The 24,593-nt window shown below is 51.5% G+C and overlaps 6 protein-coding genes across 6 annotated transcripts; 1 reads left to right on the top strand and 5 right to left on the bottom strand.

Moving 5' to 3' along the window:
• Positions 1-1,100: 1,100 nt before the first annotated feature.
• NEUTE1DRAFT_113003 (uncharacterized protein) lies at positions 1,101-2,096 on the bottom strand (the record flags this gene model as incomplete). The annotated part of the gene is made up of 1 exon (XM_009856158.1): positions 1,101-2,096. One exon carries the CDS (start codon positions 2,094-2,096, stop codon positions 1,101-1,103), a length of 996 nt encoding a protein of 331 aa, XP_009854460.1.
• Positions 2,097-2,831: 735 nt separating this feature from the next.
• Positions 2,832-3,512, bottom strand: NEUTE1DRAFT_50369 (uncharacterized protein; the record flags this gene model as incomplete). The annotated part of the gene is made up of 1 exon (XM_009855614.1): positions 2,832-3,512. The coding sequence occupies one exon, from the start codon at positions 3,510-3,512 to the stop codon at positions 2,832-2,834; it is 681 nt and encodes a 226-aa protein (XP_009853916.1).
• A 1,096-nt stretch (positions 3,513-4,608) lies between these two features.
• NEUTE1DRAFT_87910 (uncharacterized protein) lies at positions 4,609-6,162 on the bottom strand (the record flags this gene model as incomplete). The annotated part of the gene is made up of 2 exons (XM_009856157.1): positions 4,609-5,669; positions 5,895-6,162. The coding sequence occupies 2 exons, from the start codon at positions 6,079-6,081 to the stop codon at positions 4,609-4,611; spliced, it is 1,248 nt and encodes a 415-aa protein (XP_009854459.1).
• Positions 6,163-6,678: 516 nt separating this feature from the next.
• NEUTE1DRAFT_87908 (DNA-directed RNA polymerase III largest subunit) lies at positions 6,679-11,280 on the bottom strand (the record flags this gene model as incomplete). The annotated part of the gene is made up of 2 exons (XM_009856156.1): positions 6,679-10,116; positions 10,291-11,280. The coding sequence occupies 2 exons, from the start codon at positions 11,278-11,280 to the stop codon at positions 6,679-6,681; spliced, it is 4,428 nt and encodes a 1,475-aa protein (XP_009854458.1).
• A 1,800-nt stretch (positions 11,281-13,080) lies between these two features.
• On the top strand, positions 13,081-22,607 carry NEUTE1DRAFT_124744 (uncharacterized protein; the record flags this gene model as incomplete). Its single annotated transcript, XM_009856155.1, has 14 exons — positions 13,081-13,350; positions 13,418-14,834; positions 14,910-16,137; positions 16,208-16,333; positions 16,577-16,739; positions 17,582-18,153; positions 18,241-18,402; positions 18,472-18,826; positions 18,887-19,015; positions 19,145-19,389; positions 20,652-21,576; positions 21,762-21,890; positions 22,107-22,268; positions 22,388-22,607. The coding sequence occupies 14 exons, from the start codon at positions 13,081-13,083 to the stop codon at positions 22,457-22,459; spliced, it is 5,955 nt and encodes a 1,984-aa protein (XP_009854457.1).
• Positions 22,608-22,625: 18 nt separating this feature from the next.
• On the bottom strand, positions 22,626-23,974 carry NEUTE1DRAFT_118209 (60S ribosomal protein L18; the record flags this gene model as incomplete). Its single annotated transcript, XM_009856154.1, has 4 exons — positions 22,626-22,928; positions 22,984-23,348; positions 23,427-23,531; positions 23,908-23,974. 4 exons carry the CDS (start codon positions 23,909-23,911, stop codon positions 22,851-22,853), a joined length of 552 nt encoding a protein of 183 aa, XP_009854456.1.
• Positions 23,975-24,593: the final 619 nt, after the last annotated feature.

Raw genomic sequence — 24,593 nt, 5'->3', positions numbered from 1 at the left:
GGACAATCCAAAACAAAAAGTTGGGTCAGAAAAGCACGAGTAAACAAGTCAGACACTTTGGGACAAATGATTACGCAAGCTCTTTACGCAGATGGATTATCCCGACTTCATCTGGTGCTGAATGTTGCCCTTGAAAGGGAGTGATGAGTCGATCCTCGAGACCCTTGGAACATCGAAAGAAGCCGTCTTTCTACTACCTGAATTGTCCACCATCCAAAGAACACTTCACCCCGCCAGCTCGATGACAAGCTGAGGAGAGAAAGTTGAAACCGTATGATGGCGTGGTATATGTTCCCTTGCTTCTTACTCACGTTGGAGAGGATGGAACCTGGGAATAGATGAACGAGAGCAACTGGAAAGGTGGGAGGAGGAGGAGGGTGAGAGCGACGAAGAAGAGGAAGGAGAGGAGGACGATGAATGCCGTCATCCCGCTCCTTCCTTAAACCTTGCATCGACTTTACACCTTCATCCACACTATAACGATATTGGGCTGCTCTTACCCCAGAGGTAGTGATGATTTTAGGACACTCCGTCCTTTCTCCTCGCAATGGACGTGAAGTTTTTTTTTTTTTTTTTTTTTTTTTTTTTTTTTTTTTTTTTTTTTTTTTTCCATCTCTCGTTCTCTTGCTCATCTAGTCTAGGTATCATCGTCAATGCCCACATTCGCCTACAGCGTCTGTCACTATCCAACCGCAAGTAGAGGTACCTCCCCCTCTATCCTCGCTTGCCTTATCCTGAGCTAACAACAGCTGCTATGAAACCGATAAGTGGAGCCGATGATCTCGAGGCAGACACTCGCGCAAAACTGATCCCGTGAACTGGTTGGGTCTCCACCTTTTGTTCATGGGCGACTAGAGTGTACGAAAGAAGTGTCCTTCACGGTTTGTTCATGGTTAGCCGCTCGAATGCGGTTGTTACGTCGAAGTGGAAAATGATTGACTCCCTGGCCGAGGGATCTGACAAGCGAGGGGAACACGAAGAAGGGCAAAACAAGTCGGTAGGGACTTCGTCGCAGGATGTCTAAATCATCTCTCTGCTCTCTGCAAATTTCCATGCCATCGTAACCATGACTTTGTAAACAACCACATGATGTCCCATGTCTACAACCAGTTCGATTCCTCCCGCCTTGCGTCCTCATACTTAGCATCCCCCCACTTCCTCACCTCTGGTATGGGGGTCAACGCCCTGCTTTCTCGGTACTCAGAATAATAAGACGATACAGAAGAAACATCTGATACAGGGCGCCGGTGTTGATGTGCAACCTCTGAGTAGTATGATAAGGAAGAGACACCCGATACAATCCGTGGGTCTTGATGTCTGGCCTCTTCTCTATCTCTTTCTGTTTCTTCTTCCCATACTTCCTCTTCCCATTTGCCTTTTTCTACTCCCAGTGCCCAATTAGCAACAGCGCTCGAGTCTTCGTAGTGGGGAAGTGATGATGGTTGAGAAGGGGGTGGTGTAGGTGGTCTCCATGGTATGGCTACGCTGGGACTATTTCTAAAATAGTAGGAAATGTCATAGCTGCTCGGCACGTTACGCCTCCTTGTAGCTGGTGTAGAGACGGTAAAGGGTTTTGGAAACGTGTGTTGTTGTTGTTGTTCTTCTCCCTTGGGTGGATACCGATGATATAAAGGCGGCGGTGTTAGGTCGGGATCGAAGTCAATCTCGGGTGATTCAGGGTAGCTGTCCTGTGATACCGCGTCATCCCACCAGAAAGTCAAACTTTCCGAAATCTTTCCTGGTCGCTGATTGAGGTTAGGAGCGGGCCATTCTGTTATGGGGCGCGCTGGGGGCTGGTGATCGTTTTTCATATGATGGTGTTGGTATACCGGGGACTTTGATGGAGGTAGAGGCCTTTTCGGTCTTGGTGGACTTGGCGATGTTTGTCCATACTCCCGATGCTGAGCCTCTGTGTGATATTGAGACCGCAGTTGTGTCTTCTGATATTGTGCTTGCTGAAATAAGGGAGCTGTTTGGTTCTGTGGGTGTCGTGGGATGCGGCGTTGTGTCGGTGAAGGGACATCGTCACCCCCGTCAAAACAACAACTCAAAATACAACGGCGAAAACGATTCATCTCGTTACTTCTGCTGATCATTGTTTGGAGAATGGAAATGGCGGGTGCGACGAATCTCAACGTTTCAGAAATTCCATGAGCCTACTAAATCCTCTTGCTATCGAGTGACGGCTTGCATCCGCTCCGTGGTTATTCTGAATGGACGCAATATGACCTGCTTATCCTAGGCGATGGACGACCACCCATGCTTATCTTCATTGTAGTGATTGATGACCTGCTGGAGGCCAAGTTGGTCTGCTTGGATCATGTGAGAAATGGTCGAGGGTCACCGTGACCTTTTGTGAATGGAAGGTGAATGTAATCATTGCAGTTCTTATGCGACAGGCGCGCGATAATCCGTAAAGCCAGGACTCAGTTGCAAGGTCGAAAGATGGGGTTGTTCCAAGCACGCTATGCTCCGTCTGGCGCATGGCAAAGGCATCTACGCTCTGGACCAGTGAGGGACCGGTTGTCTTGTATCGTCATTTGAACGGCTTGTTGGTGGTAGATGTGACGCCGGGAATCTCTTTATCCCAGATGATGGGTTGGGCGTGCTTGTTTAGAGGAAAGTCTGCCGCCCAGCTCTCAGTTGGCGGGTATGCGTACAAAGAAACGGACCTGAGAAGGAGCGACGGCCAACAGCCAACAATTGCTGACGCGACAAAAAGAACTTGTAGTCTTCCCCATGTATAGTACAGGTAAGTAACACGACCAGCACGGCATGCTACAGACCAACATCAACGACCTATTTTTCATATTCCCCTTCCCATAACCGTCTCAAGTCCCATTCCTCATCTCTCCGTTGGGCTCCCTCTCACCCATACCATTATTCTTCTCCTCCTCATCGCCATTTTGATCACCTCTTTCCCTCACATCCCCAATCTCCCCCCACCCTTCACCCTCAACCATTCCATCCAACCTATCGAACTCATCCAACTCGCTCAACACTCCCTGCGAAACCTCGACAAACGTTGCGTACACCTGCCTAAACCTCTCTGCAGTCTGAAGAGAACCGTACCGGTTAACATCTTCGCCGAAAACCTGTCCCAAGACCCTGAGGTCGTTGCCAAATTGGGATATGCGGCGGCGAATATCCGAGCTTGTGGCTGAGAGTGTGCGTGGTAGGCTGGGTTGTTGGTGCGTGGTTGTTGGAGTGGGCTTGGTGAGGGACTGGAAGATGGATGAGGGAATCTCTGTTGCGGGGATTTTTCTTGCGGCTGCGTGCAAGGTTGAGGCTGGGTTAGATGAAGTGTTGGAGCCGTTCGTAGTGTTGGTGGTAGTTTCATTGGCCGTGGTACCGTTGGCCGTGGAGGTTGTTGTCATCGCAGATTGGTGGGACTCATCGAAGTTGAGCTTGTCATGGCTGTTGTTGTTGTTGTTGTTGTTGTTGTTGTTGTTGTTGTTGTTGTTGTTGTTGTTGTTGTTGTTGTTGTTGTTGTTGTTCTTCTCGTCTGCCATTTTAGAGTCGGTGTCGGTAGATAGTGTGAGCTGCTGGTTGTATGGAAATTCAGACAACCTCTGGTTGTCAAGCCAGAGACAGAGAGAAAAATCTCTAGAAATGCGGTGTCTGGTACACGCGATATGCCAAAACAAGACCTGTGGATGGAGAAAACTGTATCTACCAAAATGGAGGCACGTAAAGATGGTAAACAGAACGAAGTTGTTTGAGCTCTGTGATAGATCCGAGCAGACTATAAACTTGTGATGATGTAGTCCCTTCTTTGCCAGGCAAAATCCACACCCGGTTGCTAACCTTTTCTCTACCCATAGCCTCAAATTCTGCAGTGGGCAAACGCATGGCCGGTCGTCCCTCCCCCCCTGCACAACAGTCGACAACAACACCACGGGCAGTAACCGTCGTGGTCATGCTTCGGGGTAAGAGGGGCAAGAGATGCAGGTAGACGACAGGCAGGCAACACCGCACCGAAGCAGTTGTTCACTGACAGTGACACCTGACACTAGCCACCAACCGACCGACCGGCTGGCTGGGTTGTTGCTCGGTGACACAAGACCGTTTACAAAGCAGACGTACCCAACCTGGCGGTAACCACTGAATGACTCTGAGATGCTGATAGTGCTCGTTAGGCGACAAATGATTGGATACGTTTTACTTATGTCAAGACCTTTCGACTTTGTAACCTGAGAAATCTTCCTATTTTTTGGATAGTCGGACCTTTCGTAAACACACAGATAGTAATGTTGAATTTAGCCACTGGATATTTTCTGGGGCTCAGGAAAGGAAGTTAACCACTCATTATCTTTGTCGTCGCCGGTCAAAGTATAAAATGTTACAAGTTTGAGGAACATATTGTCGCTTTGTGCGGAAGAGCAACAAACTCATTCGAGCGACCAGTTGGCCGGCCCCTTGGCCGGGTCATCAACTGACTGGACACGGCATAGAAAAGGTGGGTTGCTGTGACCGACGGCGACGAGACGAAGTGCTTTGTTCTACCACGGCCTCACAGCGACCGCCATGTTCGGACGTACATCCTCTGGAATCGATGAGTGCTTTAGCTGAATACTATATTGGATCTGATCCCTCCACCTCTTCTCATCAAGCACTGTTCCCAAAAAACTTTGTGATCTTCTGCGTCCCCGGCGGTGGCGCATTCCTGTGCCTGATTGGACTCCCCTTCCCTTTGTTCTTCGTTGCACTGATTGGTTTTATTCCTTTTGCTTTCGACGCCGCCGGTGGTGGCGGCTTCTGCTTACTCCCCTTGAGTGGTGAAGACTTGTCTCCAGCCCCCATCGACTTTTTAACAGGCGGTTGCTCATCACCACCCAGCTCCGAAGCTGGCTCCCTCTTGATACCTTTTCGCGGCGGCGAACGAGCTTCCTTCCCTTTCTGGTCCGTTTCTTGTGCCAACTCGTCGACGGATTCAACCTTGATTTTTCCTGTCTCGGTCTTGACTTCAACCTCCCCCTCCTTCTCCTCCTCTTTCTCCTCTCGCTTGCCCCCCTTCCCACCCCCACCAAACCAAGTCTCAATCTTCCTCTCCTCCCTCTGTTCGCTCACCGGCACTATCAAATCATCCCCATCATTCCCCACCTTCCCAACCCTCTTATCAACTGGATAACACTCCAATTCCCCTCCAAACGGCTTGAGCACATCCTGCAACTCCCTATTCCACACATCTTTCGCCGGATCCAACCACCTTTTCAATTCCTCCGACCCAGCATCCAAGATAACCGGCATCCTGTCGTGCAGAAATTTGAGTTGGTCGTTACTCGATGTCGTGATGATTGTATACGACCATATTGCCTTGTCAGTGCCGTCTTCATCGGTGTAATGGGCACAATCCCAGAGTCCAGCGAATAACATCAACTTGCCGTCTTTTCTCTTTACAAAGTGCGGGATCTTTTCTTTTCCCGAAGGACCGGTCTTGAGCCACTCAAAGAATCCTTGGGCGGGGATGACGCAGCGATGGCGGTGTTTGATGCGGGACCACATGCCGCTTGAAGATGAAAGGGATCCGTCGCGGCAGTTGATGGTCTTGAGGGTTGTTGTGTAGTTTGTTGATCCTGGTTTCTGCTGCTTGGACTTGGATTTGAAGGTCCAGGAGGGAATGAGACCCCATTTCATTGGTTGGAGGATGAATTGGTGCTTGGTTTGATCTTGGTTCTCGTTGTCATGTTGTTGTTGTTGTTGTTGTTGTTGTTGTTGTTGTTGTTGTTGTTGCTGAGTTTGTTGTTTTCCCTGTTCTTGCTCCTGTTCTTCTTCTTCTTCTTCCGGGGACTGGCTCTGATGGTGCTCTTCCTCCTCCTCGCCTTCGGCTAGCGGTTCGGTTCCTTCCTGAGCGCTATCATTATGTGCTGCTCTCCTCCGCCCTCCAGCTCCACGAGTACTACCACCGCCACCTATCCGGGCCCTGTAAACAACCCCACGATATCCCGGCGCAAAATTGTAGCTCTGTCGTGGCGAATCGTCGCCTTCATCGTCCGGCGCATCATCGACTGGCATGTTATCCGCTTGTAACATGCGGCGCACCTCTGAGGGCCGCAGGTTGATGGCGTACCTACCGCACATTGTGAGAAGCCGGATTGTTGATGAGATGGTGATTGCCCGAGTGCAGAGCTTGCGGTAGGATTAAAGCGAGGAAAGAGAAATGTGAAATGGAATAATGACGTAACATTTCTTTGGCACGCACGATGAGCGTTTGCTCACTTGCAAGATCAGAACGCCTGATCATGTGACCAACAAGCTCACCTCACTTCAACACATTTGGGTTGTTCGCCGTATTCAACAAAAGGGCATTCTTCGTCTTACATGAAGGAGCTAATAAACATATATAACCGCCAAAGACCATTTTCTCCAAAACACCACCCTCCCTTTCCACGCGCAGCTTTGACTCTCTATGATTAAACATACACACACACGCGCGCGCGCTCAAAACCCCAGGGTATCAACTCTTATCCCATCCTTCTCGACGCATGATCTCGCATTCTGTCATCCCCATCAAGAGATATCAAGACAGTTTGATGAAGCCAGTTTTTTTTTTTTCCTGACGGCTCCCAAGATCCCCACATCGTACATTGATATCCCCTGAGATATTTTTTGTGTAAAAACTTTCCGTTCGACACCATTACCATGCAAAGAAGAAAATCCAAAAATGACACTTACTGCTTAGGCAACAGCCACCATGGGCGCTGCCGGCATCATTCCATCAATCTTTCCCCCACGCCCGGTAGACGCAGCCGCAGCCGCAGTGGTCTTCCTCATCTCCATCTTTGCCCTCCTCTTTTCTGCCTCATCCTTCTTCCACACCTCCTCGAACATGGACTTTTTGGGTCTAACCTGATGATCCCTAATGCCCAACCGTCTGACGACCTGGAACGCTCCCGTACCGATCTTCATGGTCTGGCCCATAATGATACACTCCGACACACCGAGAATGCGATCCGTCTTCATGCCCGCGGCCGCATCGAACAAGTGATCGGGCGTGCGCTCGAATGAGGCAAGCTGCAGAACGCTGTCGCGCATCTTGGCGAGACCATGGCGCGTGATACCGAGAATCTCGCCCTTGTAGGTCATGACGTCGGCCAGCAAATCCATGTGACGGGGATCGATGCCCATGTCGCCCATGACGCTGCCGATTTCCTTGGCGATGGTGGTGCGGGCGGCTTCGATGCCCAAAACGTCGCGGCACTCCATGATGGAGTTGGAGATACACTTGGTGCCAATGACGCCCTCCGTGGTCATGCAGGCGCGCAGGCCGTAACCTTCAACAAGGACCTTGTGCTCATTGGACTCGCTGGATTGGATGATGGCACGGAAAGCCTCGGGGTAGCCGGAGATGGGCACAGCAGGAAGCATGCGCTTGAGGAAGTTGACGCGCAGTTGGAAGTCGGCGGCGGTCTCATCCGAGGTGGTGAGAAGCAATTGGCCCTTCTCAATCGCTGCGGCGCGAACTCGCGCCGCCTTCTTTTGTGCGGTCAGATCCTTCCAGTCGTTGCTCACGATAACCTCAATAGTATTATCGGGACCGATCTTGAGGTCGTCCATCTCCACCTTGAGCTTGAGCTTCTTAGCCTTGACGATGGCCACCATGATCTCGCGAAGACCGATACCGAGCTGCATGTCCGAAAGAGCCTGCATATCAATCTTGAGGACAATCTTGGCAACATCCGGAAGCCAGACATCCTCAACATAAGTGATGACATCCGAGATATAAGTCTTTTCAATCTTGCCCTTGACGATGCGCGCGGCCTTGATGTCTCGGTTGTTCTCGAGCTCGCAGCTGATGACTGGCGTGCTGATGAGTTTCGAGGCGCCAATGATTTCCTTGATACGGGGAACACCCTGAGTGATACTCATACCGGCGACACCGGCGAAATGGAAAGTCTTGAGTGTCATCTGCGTACCGGGTTCACCGATAGATTGCGCACCAACGGCGCCGACGGCGTGGCCAGGCTCCACCTTTGCCTTATCGAACTTGGAAAGACAGAGGTTCATGAACTTTCTCAGGGTAGCCTCCGAAACCTTGGCGACACGATCAACGTGGGCTTGCTGAATTTCTTCTTCTTCCGGATCCAACATCTTGATATCGCCACCGTTTTGCTTCTTCTCCCATGCAGCAAATTCCTTCAGCAGGTCCGCGTTGTCCTGGGGCAGACAAGGATCCAAGCCGGCGAGTTTGCGTGCTTTTGCCAGCTTAAGCGCACGCTTGTCCATCTCAGCCTGAATGGTGTTGAGATAGACTCTGGCACCTTCATGCTCATCGATGGCGATGAACACATCGTGATCGTCACTTTCCGCAATCGTCTTGTCCTCGTAGTGCAGCAACTCGCCCGTGACAAGGTGCTTGCGCACGTACCATTTCCGCCTTTCGTCCAGAATTTCCTTGCACATGGCCGAGATTTCTGCCGGAAGCAGCGACCTGTCATTGTGGTTCATTGTCAAGCTTTCGGCATGATTCCATGATCTCTCGAAATCAACAGGCTTGGCGTTACCCTCCATGTCTGCTGGATCCAGTCTGTCGGCACCGTACTGGAACTGCACAATATTCCCTTCTGATGTCCGCACGGTATCGTCGTACTGAGTTGAGAGATCTTCTAATGACTTCATGAGACGACGAGACATGTAACCTGTCTCGGCTGTCTTGACGGCGGTATCGACCAAACCTTCTCTGCCAGAGATGGCGTGGAAAAGGAACTCAGTGGGCACCAGACCAGTGTAGAAACTGTTGCGCACGAAACCCTTGCTGGGGGGCTGACGAGCGTTCTTGTGGAAGTGGAAGAGGGTACGATCCTGGAATCCATCCGCAACACGCTTGCCACCAATAATCTGCTGTCCGACAAGGGCAACCATCTGAGCGACGTTGATGTCGGAACCCTTGGAACCGGATTTGGCCATGATCAAGGGAGAATTGTTGCGACTCAAATGGCCAACACAGTAGTCACCGGCCTGCGAACGGACTTTACTGAGAATACCAGAGATCTTGTTCTCAAGCGTCTCCTCCATGTTACAACCGGGAGCCTTTTCAAGCCTTCCAGACTTGAACTGTGCGATGAGGTCGTCGCAGAGTGCATACGCATCCTGAACCAGCTTAGCCTTGTGCTCTGTCAAATCCTTGGACGGATAGACGTCGCCAACACCAATCGAAAACCCGCGGAGGGTTAGTGTGCGAGCACACAACTTGGCCAGACGGTTCATGGCCTGAGCAGCGTGCTCCGGACCCCAATCACGAAGGATAACATAAAAGACCGAGTTCTTCTTGCCACCACCAACGGTCGACTTGTCCATTCTTCCGCACATGACCTCGGAGTTGCGGACGACCAAGTAGCAATCGTCAATGTCCATATCCGGAAGCTCGCCTGGCTTCGCCTTGTAGACCTTGTTCTTGGCCTCGAGGTTGACGAGGACTGGTGATTGCTTGTTGGGACGCATCAAAACGTTGAAAATCTGCTTGCCCGTCCACAACTCGACGGGTTTGATGATGGTAGGCGGGGGAAGGTCGAGATGGGTTTCACCCAGCAGCATCTGCGTACAGATGTAGGTAAAGGTCTTGCGGTCGAGGAACAAATCTTTGCTACTCAGGAGGTATGCCGCAGTAATGAAATCCTGCGTGGCGGCGATAATAGGTTCACCGTTCTTGGGGGTAATCAAGTTGTTTTGGACACCCATGAGGTTGATGGCTTCGGCACGAGCCTCTTCTGTTTGCGGGAGATGAAGGTTCATTTCGTCTCCATCGAAATCGGCGTTATAGGGAGTGCACACGCATTCGTTGAGACGGAACGTCCTCCAGGGTCTAACCTTTGCACGATGGCTCATGATGGACAACTTGTGTAGCGAGGGCTGACGGTTGAAGAGTACAATGTCGCCGTCTTCCAAATGTCTTTCAACAACGTCACCAAACTTGAGTTCCCGCGCGCGTTCCTCCCGGATGGACTCATCACCAAAGTTTAAGTTGAACTTCATGCCGCCGTCCCTTTTGATGACGCCCTGAGCACCAGGCCATACCTTGGGTCCATTCATGACACATTTTCGCAACTTTTCGATGTTGTTGCGGTTCACCCGCTCGGGATAGGTCAGGTTCTTGGCCACGCGCTCGGGAACGGCAACCTGGTCGATTCCCAAGTTGGGATCGGGCGAAATGACTGTGCGGCCGGAGAAGTCGACACGCTTACCCGACAGATTACCACGGAAACGACCCTGCTTACCCTTCAGACGCTGGCAGAAGCCGCGGATGGGCTTGCCAAAGCCTGGCTGGTAGAGACCGGGAACATCACTGTTGACGTACATGCCAACCTGGAGCTGGATGAACTCCCACTGTTCCATGATGGTGTTGAGGGCAGCGCCTTTGAGGAGGGATTCGCGCAAATGGCCGGCGTAGAGAATGATTTCGGAGAGCTTACTAGTAATGTCATCCTCGTTACTGGCGGCTTCTTGCTGGACCGACGGACGAATACAGATTGGGGGAGCGGGAAGATATTGCCACAAGAACATCTCTGGTCTGCCCTCGGAAGGGTTCAATCCGAGCAACTCGCAGTCCTCGGCGGTAATTTTCTTGAACAATTTCAGGACCTTGAGAGGATCCATGTCGTCCATAGCTTTCTTGGAGTGTTTCTCGAGGTCCGGAGTGAATGTTTTTGCCTGGATGAAGGAGGAATCGAAGGCGGCCTTGGCAACGGGCGGAACTTTTTTCTGGGCAGTCGACTTGTTGAAGTGCGAGAACTTGTCGTGAGTAAGCTTCATGACGCTCAACTTGCGAATAACACCCTGGGTGTCGCCGCAGTAGGGGCACGTCTTCTGCTTGCGGCATTCATCGTTGATCTTTTTGAGGATGGCTGATCGCTTGAGGTTATCGATACCAGGGGCACGGAGAGCCTTGAGGAACTTGGCCTTGGGTTCCTCCTCGAGCAGGACCTTTGAGCAGGTCTTGCAAATGTTTTGGAGTGTGGCCTGAATGTACTTGAGATAGCCGATGTGGAAGACGGGAAGTGGGAGGCGGACGTGACCGAAGTGACCGGCGCAGGACTGGAGAGGGAGATTGCAGGTCTCGCAGGTGCCCGTCTTGCTCGAAGTACCGAGACGGGGATCGAGGGGGCCGTGGGGGAAAGTGCGGCGGCCGTTTTCGACATCGTACAGGAGGTTGTCGGAGACTTCGAGGACACCCTGATTTACTATATCCTGGTGTGACTGGACTCCGAACTGCAGGGCTCTGAAGCGCTTAGGGAGCTGGTCGGCCAGCTGCTCCTTGATAGGAGCTCTCTGCTCGGCACCCATTGTGATATGAATCGTATTTCAGTTGTCGAGACTAGCAATGCCATCAACAGGGCATGCGTAGCAGGTAGAGTAGGTGGCTACTGGAAGAGAGCAGTCCGGGTGCCCTATTCTGGTGATCATACAATGTCGCTACCGGCTCATGGCGGACTCTCTGTATTGTTTGATGGAGGTGATGTCGAGTCGAGGTTATCGAGTGCTTGTCAGACCCGTCGCAATGGTCGCTGTGAAGAACCTAGAGCGAAACGGAAGCCAGAGGCTGTCGATTGAGACTGTGGTGGGCGACGAGAGGTGCCCTGGCGGTAGATTCGGGGTAGAGATCGCTATCGGCCGAGGCTTATATCGGTGAAATTTTGCAGTTGACGCTTGTCGTAGTGGGATTTCCGACGAGGTTATAGAATACACTATGCCGTAGCAAATGTCGCCGTGTGCTGGATATCCCAGACAATGGAAGTCGAAAGTGAGAATGGAATGGAATGAGGTGGCAGATAGCCGATGGTGTTGGAAAAAGTGAATTGGGACAAATTCGCGACCCGTCTTTTGAAAATTATTTTGTCGCTGCGCGCGCTGCGTCTCCATTACAGTGGTGCACCCATGGTGAAAACGGGCACCACACTGGAGGGGGGGCGGGGCCCGGGCGGCACGGCAGTCAAGAAGAAACCCTCCGCCGTCGCCGCCCGCATGACTCCGCGTCCTGGAACTGGTCCAATGGTCGCGAGTTGGAGACAGTCTTCGAAACCTGTGCCCCACCACGCGGTGCCTCCATCTGATCGACCGGCCCCTTCCAGGCCGCTGATACCCCACCATCCGTTATCTTGTAGGGGTACATGCTTTAGGAGAGGGGTACCTGAACTCCCTCTGAGCCGAGCCTCCAAGACAGAGCCGCTCAAGTACCTTGAACTGTTCTAAAAGTACCCGGAACTGATGGGTGAGAGTGGGACAAGGACCAGCTGCTGCCAATCACCGCTTGATTCTGATCTGCTGGAATCGTCATTGCCGTGTTGTCCAAGACCGAAGGGAGCTCCATTGGCCCTTCCTGTCATTCCGTGGAAGATGAGAAAAGTCACAAGCCAGCAGCAGCCAAGACCAGCTGTTACTTTCCGGTGTTTCCTCTTCTTTACCATACATACCATACACTTCAAGTGTCATACACAACTTAACATCTACAAGTATATATCTACCTTACCTAGGTAATCTACTACACTTTGCGTTGTTCATCTAACCGCCCTCCCGTCCCGTCTTTCGCTTGCATGTGCGCGCATCTTTCCCGAGGAAGCTTCACTCCTTCAGTTGTTACAACACATTGCACCCATGAGACTCCATCATACAACAACAACAACAACGACAACTACCTAGAAACCAAACATCGATCGAAACCGAATTTTGGACATTGAACGAGCCAACCGACAAAACCATTCAAGACGGCGGGAGTCAGAATTGGGGTTCCATCGCCAGATAACCCTTTTCCACCAACCAACATTGGGCCAAGACCAACTGTCTCGTATCCTCTCCCTTGGGGTGCATACAGATACCCAACGAATACTTCCAGGGCGACCGGACTGGTGAGAAGAAAAGTCAGCCTGTCAACTTCAAAAGTCAGCAACGTTGGCGCTTGTTTCCGCGATAAGGTTGCGTCTGCGCGGGACTGGCCTGGGTCCTCGTACCCGTCAGGCTCTCTACCCTCTGCCAGCAGTCTTCAGACCAACTACCTTGACCTTTGCGTCTAGCCGAGGCCCCAGAGCCTCGTTCTCTTCCTCGCCTTCTTTCTCTGCCTGGTGGCCTTCTGGTCACAGCAAAAATCCGATGGCGCCAGCTAGCGGAACTGGCCCCGGCGCGGCCGCCGACAAGAAGCCTGAAAAGTCGTATCTCGCATCCGCCGTCGATTCCATCAATCCTTGGGCGGCCAACCGCAGCACCACTCCAACGCCCAAGGAGCCACCTCCGCCCAAACCAGTGGTCCCTGTGAACCCAAACCCCGGGGACCATAGTACCAACCCCTTTTACGGCCACAGCTTCAAGCGGTATCCCCCTGATTGCCCTCCACTAAATGTTCAATGGTTCCATGCCGTAGATGTACGTTGTCTGTCTGATCACTTGTATAGGGTTGAAAACGCCCTGACCCAAACTTCTTTTCCTCTAGGTCCCGAAGCGCAAGCCCAAGTTCCTCCAGTCCAAGACCGACGATGACAAAAAGACCCAGACGCAACCAAAGAAATATGCGCCCTTCTCTCCCGGAGACTCCCGAGCACTCGAAGTTGCCTACCAAGCAAGACTCGAAGAGATAGAGCAACAGAGGGCGAATCCGAAACGCTCGACCAGTGTCCGTTTAGGCTCCAAGCGGCCTCGCGTCGTCTCGGGTGACGAAGCAAACAACACAAACCTGGATTCAACTGAGGAGGAGGCCAAGAATCACATTCGAGTCCCCGTCAACGAAGATTTTCTATTCGACGTCGACCTCGACGATCGCGAGTTAGCCCCTGTTTACTGGGAGGGTCCGGTATATGAGGTGCGTCGAGGAACTTGGTTCTACCAAGAAGGCTCGACTGTTCGCCCATGCGAGGAGAATCTTGCCGCCCAGCTTGAAGAAGGATACATGAAGATACGACCATGGATGTACCCAACACGGACGCGCAGCGACTCGGGTACCAAGACCGTCACACCCAAGGCTTCAGTGAGCAATCTCAAGGCTGCGGCTGCCGCCCAGAAAGAAACCCCAGCCAAAATAGAGAGCACGGTAGTCCAACATCAGCCCCAGACATATCGGCTATTTGGCGCCTACATGAACAACATCGCAACATACCACGACGAAAGCACTGTATGGCTCTCATCGGAAGGTGTGCTCTCTTGGGTGACCTCGACCGTATACGAGAGGTTTGCTGGAGGTGGTTATATGAGCGGCGTGAAGCTCGTTCGTGGCTATAATACAGAAACAAAGAAGCCCAAAGATGATAAGCGGCCCTCGACTCCAACTGGAACCAAGAGCACTTCCGCAGAACAGGACGAGAAGCTGCAAAAGGTCCTCAAGAGACGCTCTGCTCCAGCAGGTGCGCACTCACTTTCTGAAGAGACCGTGGTGGTCAAGGAAGAGGGCGAAGAGGAGGGGCCCGACGAAATCGAAAGTACGAGGGCCAGGCTCAGTCGGCAAATATCAAACCTGATAGAGGGTGTCAAGGATCCAGAGGCAGAGGCGGAAGCGATTCGGAAAAGAGAAGAGAAGGAGATCAGGGACGACTATAATGCGCGACTAGGAGAGACTCAGGGCCGCGAAATTGAGCATCTCGTTCTCGTCACCCACGGCATCGGACAGCTTTTGGGAAAGAAGATCGAGAGTGTCAACTTTGTCCATGACGTGAATATGCTTCGGAAAACATTAAAGGAGACATATTCTTCTTCGGCCGATCTCAGAGCGCTGAACGGCGAGATTGAAGTGGAAGGCCCTGGCAACTCGCGTGTTCAAGTTTTGCCCGTTGTCTGGCGACATCTCCTCGACTTTCCAAAGCGCAAACCGAAAAGGAGAGAGCACGATTTGGGTGAGGCTCCATACGAAGAGGACGAATGTAAGTGATTCCCGTGTTCTGACGCAAGTTCAAGTACAAGTTAGTGCTAAACTGTTACAAAAGACCCATCCCTAGATGACATTACAATCGAAGGTGTGGCTTTTGCAAGGTCACTCATATCCGATCTGGCTCTCGACGTCCTGCTCTACCAAAGCGCATACCGAGAAACAATTGCGGAGATCGTTCTCCGAGAAGCTAACCGAATATACAAGCTGTTCAAAGACCGCAATCCTAACTTCAACGGCAAAGTGCATGTCATCGGCCATTCCCTTGGGTCTGCCATCATGTTTGATATCCTCTGTCGGCAACGGGAAAAACGACCAGAAACCGAGCCGTTTAAGAACCCGCTCAGATTATGGCCAACACACACCCAGGACCGATACGAACCGAAAGAATCCAAGGAGCTTGCGTTCGAGTTTGACGTGGAAGATTTCTACGCTCTCGGATCTCCCATTGGCCTTTTCCAGATGCTCAAGGGACGAACAATTGCGGCTCGTCACTTGCCCAACGCCTATCCCTCGGAAAGCCCCCTAAATCCCGAATACATGGATGACCCATTTTTCCTTGCCGCCACAGCGCATCACCACCATCACCACCACCATAACAGTGATCAGAGTCTCTCTCCTATCACCAACCTTCCGTACAGCATCTCCTCTCCCAAGGTTGCTCAGTTATTCAACATTTTTCACCCTTCAGATCCCATCTCCTATCGTCTGGAGCCCTTGATCTCCCCCGCCATGTCCACTCTCAAGCCCCAAGCTCTGCCATATACCAAGAAGAGCATCTTCGGTTCTGTCGCTCCACAGGGTCTCACGGGTATTGGTGCCAAGGTCGGGCAGAGCGTTAGCGGACTATGGAGCAGTCTCAGTGCCGGTATTGCCAGCAGTTTACTCAACCGTAGTCTCGGTTTTAGCCAGGAAGATGTAGCCAACATTAACGCCTCACAGGCTCAGCACCAGAATTCCAGTCCTGGTGCTGGTACCAATATTGCGGGCGGTGTCATCTCTCCCGAATCCCCCAAGATGTCAGACGCACAACGGAGCGAGAAGACGGCGGAGAGGATGCGCCAACTGGCCAACGCCGGCCACGATGGCGCGCTGATCGATGACGAGCTGGAGACGCTCTTTAGCAGGTTTGAGAGGAAGAGGTTGGATATGGTTCACGCCGCCAAGGAAGGGGGCAGCACCGCTGCGGCCAAGGAGGAATGGGTCAAGGAGGAGGCCAAGGCCCAGAAGTTGAAGAGAGAGGAGATGAAGGTACGGGCGCTGAACAGGAATGGGAGAGTGGATTACAGTATCCAAGAGTAAGTCATCACTTTCGCGTGCTCAAGTATTGTGATTTAAGACGGCAGATGGCTAACATTGGCTTTACAGGAGCGTTCTGGACTTCAATCCCATCAACACCATTGCTTCGCACATGAGTTACTGGGCGGACGAAGATGTGTGCCACTTTATACTGTCTCAAATGCTGGTATCGAGCAAGACGAAGACACCGAGGGTGTAAGAATTTTGTAGGTTTTGGGCATAGTTGGGGTAGCCTTCATGATAGTCATATATACCTTACGCTCGCTGGTCAACAGTCGGACAAGATATTTCCAGCCCTTTTTCTCCTTTCTTGTTTTTTTTTTTTTTTTTTTGTTGATATCGGAATTCGCATAACACAATGCATCCGCTCGACAAACCCTTCCTTTCACTGGCAATATTAGACACTTGTAGATTTCTTCCTTGACCAACCTCTACAAGAGGTGAGGAGTCCAGTAGAAATTGCACGCATCCAACACCCAGCTTCCATTGCTTTATTCATACATGGTGGGTTGCCCTGAGCTGCGTAAGGTCTGAGGACGGTTTTTCCATGTCCGCTGTATCTTCCACGGTGCCCCCGTCTTTTCCAAACCGGATTCCGGAGGTCCGCTCCATGCAATGCTATCAATGATGCATCTCTCGATGCCCGAGTCTTCAGCCACGAGCTGTTTCTATTTTGTTCTTTTTCTTCTTTTTTTTTTCTTGAAGGTGTGTTTGGAAGTGGCAGAAGAAACGGGTCATGAAACCCTAACCAGCCTTGGACTTCCTCTCTCTTCTCCAGGCACCGCGGTTGAGCATCCAAACTTTCCTTCAGCTTGTTTCGTCCACTTTGGCCTCCTCCTACCTCTAGCATCACCCTATTCCTCCAGACAGTATCGCTATCTGGTCTTGAAGCCAGCGTGAATCACAGTATACTCCTCTCTGCCTCTTGGCTTCCCTCTTATTGAACCCTCTGAAGCGGCATCCCTACCAAACCCCTTCTTGGGAAGATTGCCACCAGCAGCAGCGCTGTCCTGTGTCTCTCCAAATCCTCTGTTCTAGGTCACTTTCTGGTGACAACTTGCACTCCTACCCATCGGACCTCCAGCACTGGCTGCGAACAGTTCCCTCGTATCCAGCGTTGATCTCTTCCAAGGCATAGATAGTCCTGTGCCTTCTTGTCTCGGACTAACAGCCTTCTGGTATCTGTTGGCGTTACCTACGAGCTTCCTGCTACCCGACTCTAGCGTCATCCATCGCAAACAAAATCCCAGCAGATATGCTTATGTCGGATAATTAGTTTCGGTCAGTGTGTTCCCACATCCCCAACACTATCGTCGACTTGCCCTTCATCAAAACGTTGTCTCTTCTAGTCTCAACTGGCTTCTTGATCACTGTCTTTTGGGGTCCAGATCAAAGTACCACTCTTGTCGAACCCCAGACTAACAGTGGCGGCATCGTTTCCAGGATACCAACAACAAAGCCGGCTTCGTCATGACCGACCCAGGTCCATTACAGTCCCCGAACGTGGACGCAGACTGGGTCCGTTTTGGCTCTCTCCGACTTCGATATGGTTTTCCGGATCGCCGTGACCCCCGAATTATTCCCGTCGGCTGGATCTGCTGCAAATGCCAGCACAATAACACCCATTCCGATGCCTACGGCAAGCCTGCGGAGATCGAGCCTGGAAACACTGACCACTTGAAACCCTGTGCTGAGGTGAATTGTCGGAGCAGGAAGCGAGATCATTACGGCAACGAGTTGGACCCCTTTCCACATTCTCTGTGCCCGGAATGTACTTTGATCAACCACAAAGATCATCCCATCATGTCTGGAATTGGTATTCCGGCTGCGTTATCCGACCATATTGACCGCTCCAAGGTGGCTTTCTGGGAATGCTGCCACTGCCTGAAGCTGAACGCGATCAATGACTCGGCCTCTGGGCGTTGCTTCAGCTGCCATTTTCAGAGCCAGGGCTCCGGACACTGCCGCAATCCCGACCACCCCCGGCTTCAGGTTAAGGCACTGAGTGCGCTCCGGTTGGCGCAGAGGCAGTGTTTTTATCCGTTTTTTGTTGATCCCACTGTTTCCAATGCAGAAGAACCGCTTACTTCCAATCAACACAGACAATTTCCAGAGGAGGGTAATAACTTGTGGGATGCCTACCGCAAAGTGAGTATGGAGACTGATGACGAAATCATGCTTTCCGCGCATGTTACCTGTGGTGACTGCAGACTTTTGAACGGATACAAAGAGTACCTGATCTTCGCGGACCAGACAGAAAGAAGGTTTGTCAAGGGGGGAGTGCTCTGGGGCGGTGTCAATGCGAAGTTGCTTGAATGGCAACAGCATAACAGGAGGGCGCCTACCCCCGTTGAAAAGGTCGCTCTTCTTGACGAGTTTGAGAAGCACATCAGTAAGCAGTTCAGGAAGCGCACCAACATCAACGTCTGTTGGCGCACCATCGATCGGTTCAAACGTTACCGCGCGAAAAAGGTGGTTGACAAATCTTCCTTCCTTGGCAACTGTGACCCCAACCTCTATCCCGAATGCGACATGGAAAAAACCAAGAAAATCATGCAGAGGGATGCTCGGGCTAAAGCCAGATTCGCAATGGGTCATGGACAGGCATCAGTGGCCCTGATGTTCCGCCAGAAGTATCGCATCATGCGTGACCACGGCTACTTCAGGGATACGCGCCTTGTTTATGAGGTGAGTGCCTCTAAAGACCACAGATTGAACTTCCAGGGAAAACCATCCCCTTTGAGGCAGTGCTTTACTCGTCAGGTTGCCAAAACCGACCACCGCTTGGTTACTGTCGGATATGTAAACCGGGAGAGGGCCCGTTCCACAAACACAGCGGAAGAGGACGAAGTTGAAGCCGAGGCATATCAGCAGCGAGTTGAAAGGCGACATGCTGAGCTCCTTCAACAATGCGAGGCGGCCTTTCAACGACTCCTTGCCGATTTGGGACAAGGGGAACAGGACCCGCACCAGGCATCTCCTTCGGCCCCCTAATGGTTGGACGAGGAAAGAATTCCTAACGCAGCAGTAAGCAAAGATGGCACTAACAACTTGGCCAACGACGTCAACAACATCTGTGTGCACATGAATGCTGCTCTGGCAAACCCGGTGGAGAAGAGTTACGACTCTCTTACTGATGACGAACCAAAGACTCCTCCTCCTCCTCCTCCTGAGGTAACAAAGCGAAGGGAGGATGGGTGGAAGGATTCCGAGTCATGCTCTGTCCAAAGAGGCAACAGTAGGACGGAGATGTCGCAAGATTTTTGATTTTTCGGGACGTTTGGCCGACGATGACGAACCAAATAGCAGTCCTTTTAAGGCAACAAAGGAAGGTTGGATGGGTGGATTCCGAGTCGAGTTAAGATAGTCGCGGGCTCCAGTCGCCTTGTTTTTTTCCATCTAGAACACGCTGACTGGTGATGAAGGAGAGGGCAGAATCCTTGAGCGGGACATACATTTCTGGAAGCGTTGCCCATTGTGAGGAGCTTCGAGTTGGGGAAGGCGTTATCGGCTTTTTTTCCCCCGTCATGTTGGAAGTTTCGTATGTCGAATTCCAGGATTTCATGATTCTGGATAGCGAAGTTTCACACCTTTTTGGACGTTGACAGTTTGATTCTAACTTGATGATGGATACTGCAGCCAATGCTCGGTGGTGCTCACGGTTGTTGGAGAGGATCAGAGGGAGTGGGTTGGTTGATCAGGCTAACTAACGGTTTACTACCGTGACCCGCGGTTAAATACTGCACACCAGAATCCATGCGCCCCATTGCACCTTCCGATACCCGCCTCGAGCGAGCCCGCATAGCGCTTGTCAGTTGTCGGTGGTCAATACAGTTTGACGGGCCAGTTTTTGCAGGACATAGCGAAACATGATTTGCCAATCATTGGCTTCATACCAGAATTTGTGAATCATTGCGAATTGACCTCCTGTTCTAAGGAAGTGCTTCAGGTGATTGTGTAAAACTAAAGGGGTTGGTTGCTGATGTGAGCGTCAAGAGATGACGTTGGAGAATTTATGAAGCAATGCGTATTATGAGTTAATCGGGCTGTCTTGGCTGGCTACCGTAATTGGGTATCCCACAAACCGAACGAAAGCAATGTGGAAAAACTTCACAAACTGCATGCAAGTTCCCAAACAACTGACTGCACATTATATCCACCATCAACTGCTCACGCCCTCATCAGATAAGGCTTAGCCATTTTTCTGACTTTATCCCATCATACTGGGTTTAAAAGCAGAACATCCACGCAACCAAATATCCATTGTCTTATCTCGATCTTCCTCACTATTTTCTTCCGACGCGTACATCCATCCATCCATCCTCGACAAGAAAGCCACATCCCAAGAAACACCAAAGATGTTGCCTCGACGATTACCACCTCGCCTTTTCCTTCGACCAACGCCCATTTTCACCACCACAAGAGCCTCCCTGTTTCCCACCACTACTACTATCACCACGACCACCATCTCGCCCAGCCCCTCAACCAATGTCCCCACCACCAATCAGCTCAGACTATCCTCTTCCTCCTCAAACTCCCAGTGGAAAGCCCGCCAATCCAACGATTATTACGCCCGCTCCGCCCGCACCGCCGGGCTCAAATCGCGCGCCGCCTTCAAACTCCTCGAAATCAACAAAAAGTATCGCCTCTTCCGCCGCAATTCTTCCCAGATCGTCGTCGACCTCGGTTTTGCGCCCGGCAGCTGGTCGCAGGTCGCGCTGGACCTCACCAAACCCGACGGAAAAGTGGTGGGGATCGACATCATCCCCGCCCAGCCGCCGAGGGGAGTAAGTTCCATTCAGGGGAATTTCTTGAGTGAAGGGGTGAGGGGGTTGGTGAAGGGGTGGTTGAGGGAGGAGGAGGGACGGGGGAGGGTCGAGTTATTGAGGAAGGAAAGGGAAAAGGCAGCTAGAGTGGAACAGGAGGCGAAGGAGCGGGAGGAGAAGGAAAGGGTCGAGAGGGAAGAGATCGAGGAGGCCGCGAGGGGGTCGGGGCTGGAGAGGGAGATAGTGGGTGAGGTGGGCGAGGGAGTGGCTGGAAGTGAAGCTAGGCAGAAGGAGAAGAACGACGTGGTGGAGGAGATGGTTCAAGGGCTGGAGAAGTTGGAGCTCACAGAGAGGCGGGAAGAGCAGCCGCAGCAGCAGCAGCAACAGCAACAACGGCAACAACAAAAGGATGTAGCAAAGCAAGAGATCTTTGCCGACCGGCCGAGTTACATCGAGTTGGAACGGATGGCTGTCAGAGAAGCTCAGTTGCAGCAGCCTGAGCTTCTGGAACAAGACCGACGAGAAGAAGACAAGGCGACCACCGCAGCCAAAGAAACAGAGAGCAAATTCGACGGGGAAGATAGTACTGAGGAACTCGAAGAGGGACACCAACAAGAAGAGCAGCAACAACCAAGGAAGAAAAAGCAGCCAGAGCAAATGCGGTTGGTTGATGTGCGTGTTCATTTATTACCATTCTCAGTCAACACCCCTCGCCTCCTTTACTATCATTATTCGCCCCTCTTCTTTACCGTTGCTTACAACAGGGAACGGAGCATCCATCTCACTTGACATCTAACTACAAAATCATTGCTGACACCGCTAACGTATCCCCTTTGTCCGGAAAACAAAACAAACAGGTAGTACTAAGCGACATGTCAGAACCCTGGCCCCAAACCACCGGCTTCTCCATCCAGACTTTGAGTAACCCGTATAGCAGGATGATGAACACGAGCGGGATTTCGTTCAAGGACCACGCTGGTAGTATGGTATGTGTATTTCTCTTGTCTGGTTTCTTGTCATCATGCACCCACCTCTCGTTATCCCACCCAATCTTCTGAATCTTTTCGACCATCAACTATTCATCATACATTTCTTCCCCACATCCAAAAACTCCAACCTTTTGAAATTCCTACCCTCCATCTTCGAAGCAAAACACTACTAACACCTCCCCCTCCCTTTCCCCCCTTTCCACCCAAAATCAGGACCTCTGCTATGCCGCTCTCTCATTCGCAAACGACACGCTCAAACCCGGCGGTCACTTCGTCTGCAAGTTCTACCAAGGGTCAGAAGACAAGAAGTTGGAGAACATGCTTAAGAAGCTGTTTACCAAGGTTCATAGGGATAAGCCTGATAGTTCTAGGAGTGTAAGTCTCCCCTTCCCTTCTTTTCTCACCGTTTCCCTGCTTTCCCTTGTTTGGACAGCACAGGACAATTTTTGGCTCATTGTAATTTGGTTGGCTGACGAGGTTGGATATGGAAAAAGGAGTCGAAGGAGGCGTATTTTGTTGCTCTGAATAGGAGGGGAGATGTTATTTTGGAGGATATTCCCATCTGATGTAAGATGGCGCTCTATTGTTGACTTGTAAGGCATTGTACGAGTAAAACGGCGTTATCGAGAAGATAACTTGGGGAGCAAGAATATTTACGTTCACAGCATAAGACATTGAACAGCAGATACCTAAATCACATTAGCATTCACAGCAGTCACAAATATCGAATGGTTCTGGTAAAGACGTGGTGGTCATCAATTCCCTTGTCATAAACTGAAGAAAGTTGCCCTATGATGATTGCACACCAGCTGCAGCCCGGAGTATTGCCCCATGCAAACCCAAATACGCACAGCAAAAACAGCCAAGCAAAGCCATTCTTGCCAGCAGTACAAGAGAGAGCAACAAAAGACTCCCCACGCCTTGTACCAGATGTCGCCAGGGGTATCTTTGCTCCGTTTAGACCTTGAAACCCTTGGATCTTCTGCGACCACGGGCCTTCTCGAACTTGCGGCCCTTGGAAGCGACGTAGGGCTTCTGTGATGGGTGTCAGTAATCTATTTCTTTTTGAGATGTGTATGATGCGACGCACCTTGTGCTTGTGGGGACCGAAGCCGAAGTGCTTGACGGCCTCGCGAGCGTTCTTGGGGCCACGGAGAAGGAGGGTGTTGGCACCAGTGGGCTTCTCGAGGGCGAGCTGGTCGAGGGTGATGGCCTGGCCACCGGCAGCCTCGATGCGAGCACGGGCAGTGGCGGTGAAGCGGAGGGCAGCAACCGAGACCTTGGGGACGGTCAGGAGACGGTTGTCATCGGTGACGGTACCGACAACAACGACGGTCTTCTTCTCGTTGCCCTTGAGGTTGGCGACAATGCGAGAGATGGACATGGGAGGACGGTTGATGCGGGACATGAACAACCGGCGGAGCACGACCTTGTTGAAGGCAGAGTCAGTGCGGCCTGGGAGCGCGCGTTGTTAGCATCATGACGAGTCTTACAAGAGAAGAGGGCCATAGACATGAAGAAAAAAAAACTTACGGGCAAGGAAGCGGTAAAGCTTGACCAGGAGCTTCAAGTAGACATTGTCGCTCTTGGGGGCCTTGCGGTGAGTGGACCGCTCGTGGTGCTTGCGGAGATCGATACCTATTCGTCGCAAACAGACTCCCAGTCAGCCTTCAATGGTTCAGGTATGCTCAGACTGGCGTGCCATTGCTCGACCAAGTGCGCGAAGTACGTCCTTTGTTGTTTTTGCGCCTCGAAGCCAATCCGCATCAGACCGTCGTCCTCTTCATTCTCAGAAAGAGGGAGCGATCTGGTTGATTGCAGTATGGCATCTATCGAGGGCCAACAAGGACCATCTCCAGCGACCGGGAACGCAGGTGAAAATTGCCATGGTCGCAGATCGAAGAAGTTTCTCAGCTTTTCAACGTTGAGAAAATCTCGTCCACTCGCACACAAAGGCTTCAATGGAGGCCATTTCGGTGGCAGTTGGTGATGGTGTTTTGCTGTTTTTACGTACCCATCTTGGCGGCTGACTCTCGATTGTCGACTGAAATCGGGGGTTGTCAAAATCCAGAAATCAAAAGGTGCCGCAAAATTCACAGAAGTTTTTGGAGTCCAACCGCCAGCGGATTTTGTGCGGGCGGTCACCTGTGGCAGAAATTGGGATTGTGGGCCTGGAGGCGCCAGCTGGTGGAGGAATAGTCTGTGCGTACAGCTTCAGCATGGCTCGTGCGTCCATCCACCAGTCACATCCCTGTCACTTCTTTGTTTTGTTTTCCCCTTTTGCGGGACGTTCCGTCATTGTTGTCATCCCGTGTGTTCGAGCCAAGTTCGGCTGTCACCGGTCTCGCCTCCAATCATCCTCGAACGTTCGAGGAAAGTCACACCAATTGAGAATGCATTCGGTACACTAGTATATCTTTCCATCTACCTTTGCCACAAGTAGCCAATCTGCACTTGTGACTTCTCTCTATCGTCAATTTTTTTCCATGTTGTTGCAAAGATGCCCCGCTCTAGCTACTTACTGACTCTCCCTTTTTCAGTATGAAACATGCCTGTGGATTTCCGCTGTGCTTTTGCCAATTTATTGTTATTCAACAAGCAACATGGCCTTCGATGCAATAAGAACGAGCTCGCATTCAAGCAAGAGAAGAAAATAAAACAGAAACACAATCCAACACACTGCTTCATTAGACTGCTCTT

This window comes from Neurospora tetrasperma, assembly GCF_000213175.1.
Source record: "Neurospora tetrasperma FGSC 2508 unplaced genomic scaffold NEUTE1scaffold_6, whole genome shotgun sequence".
Classification (NCBI taxonomy): Eukaryota; Fungi; Ascomycota; class Sordariomycetes; order Sordariales; family Sordariaceae; genus Neurospora; species Neurospora tetrasperma.
This window is presented reverse-complemented; position numbering and strand designations above follow the sequence as displayed.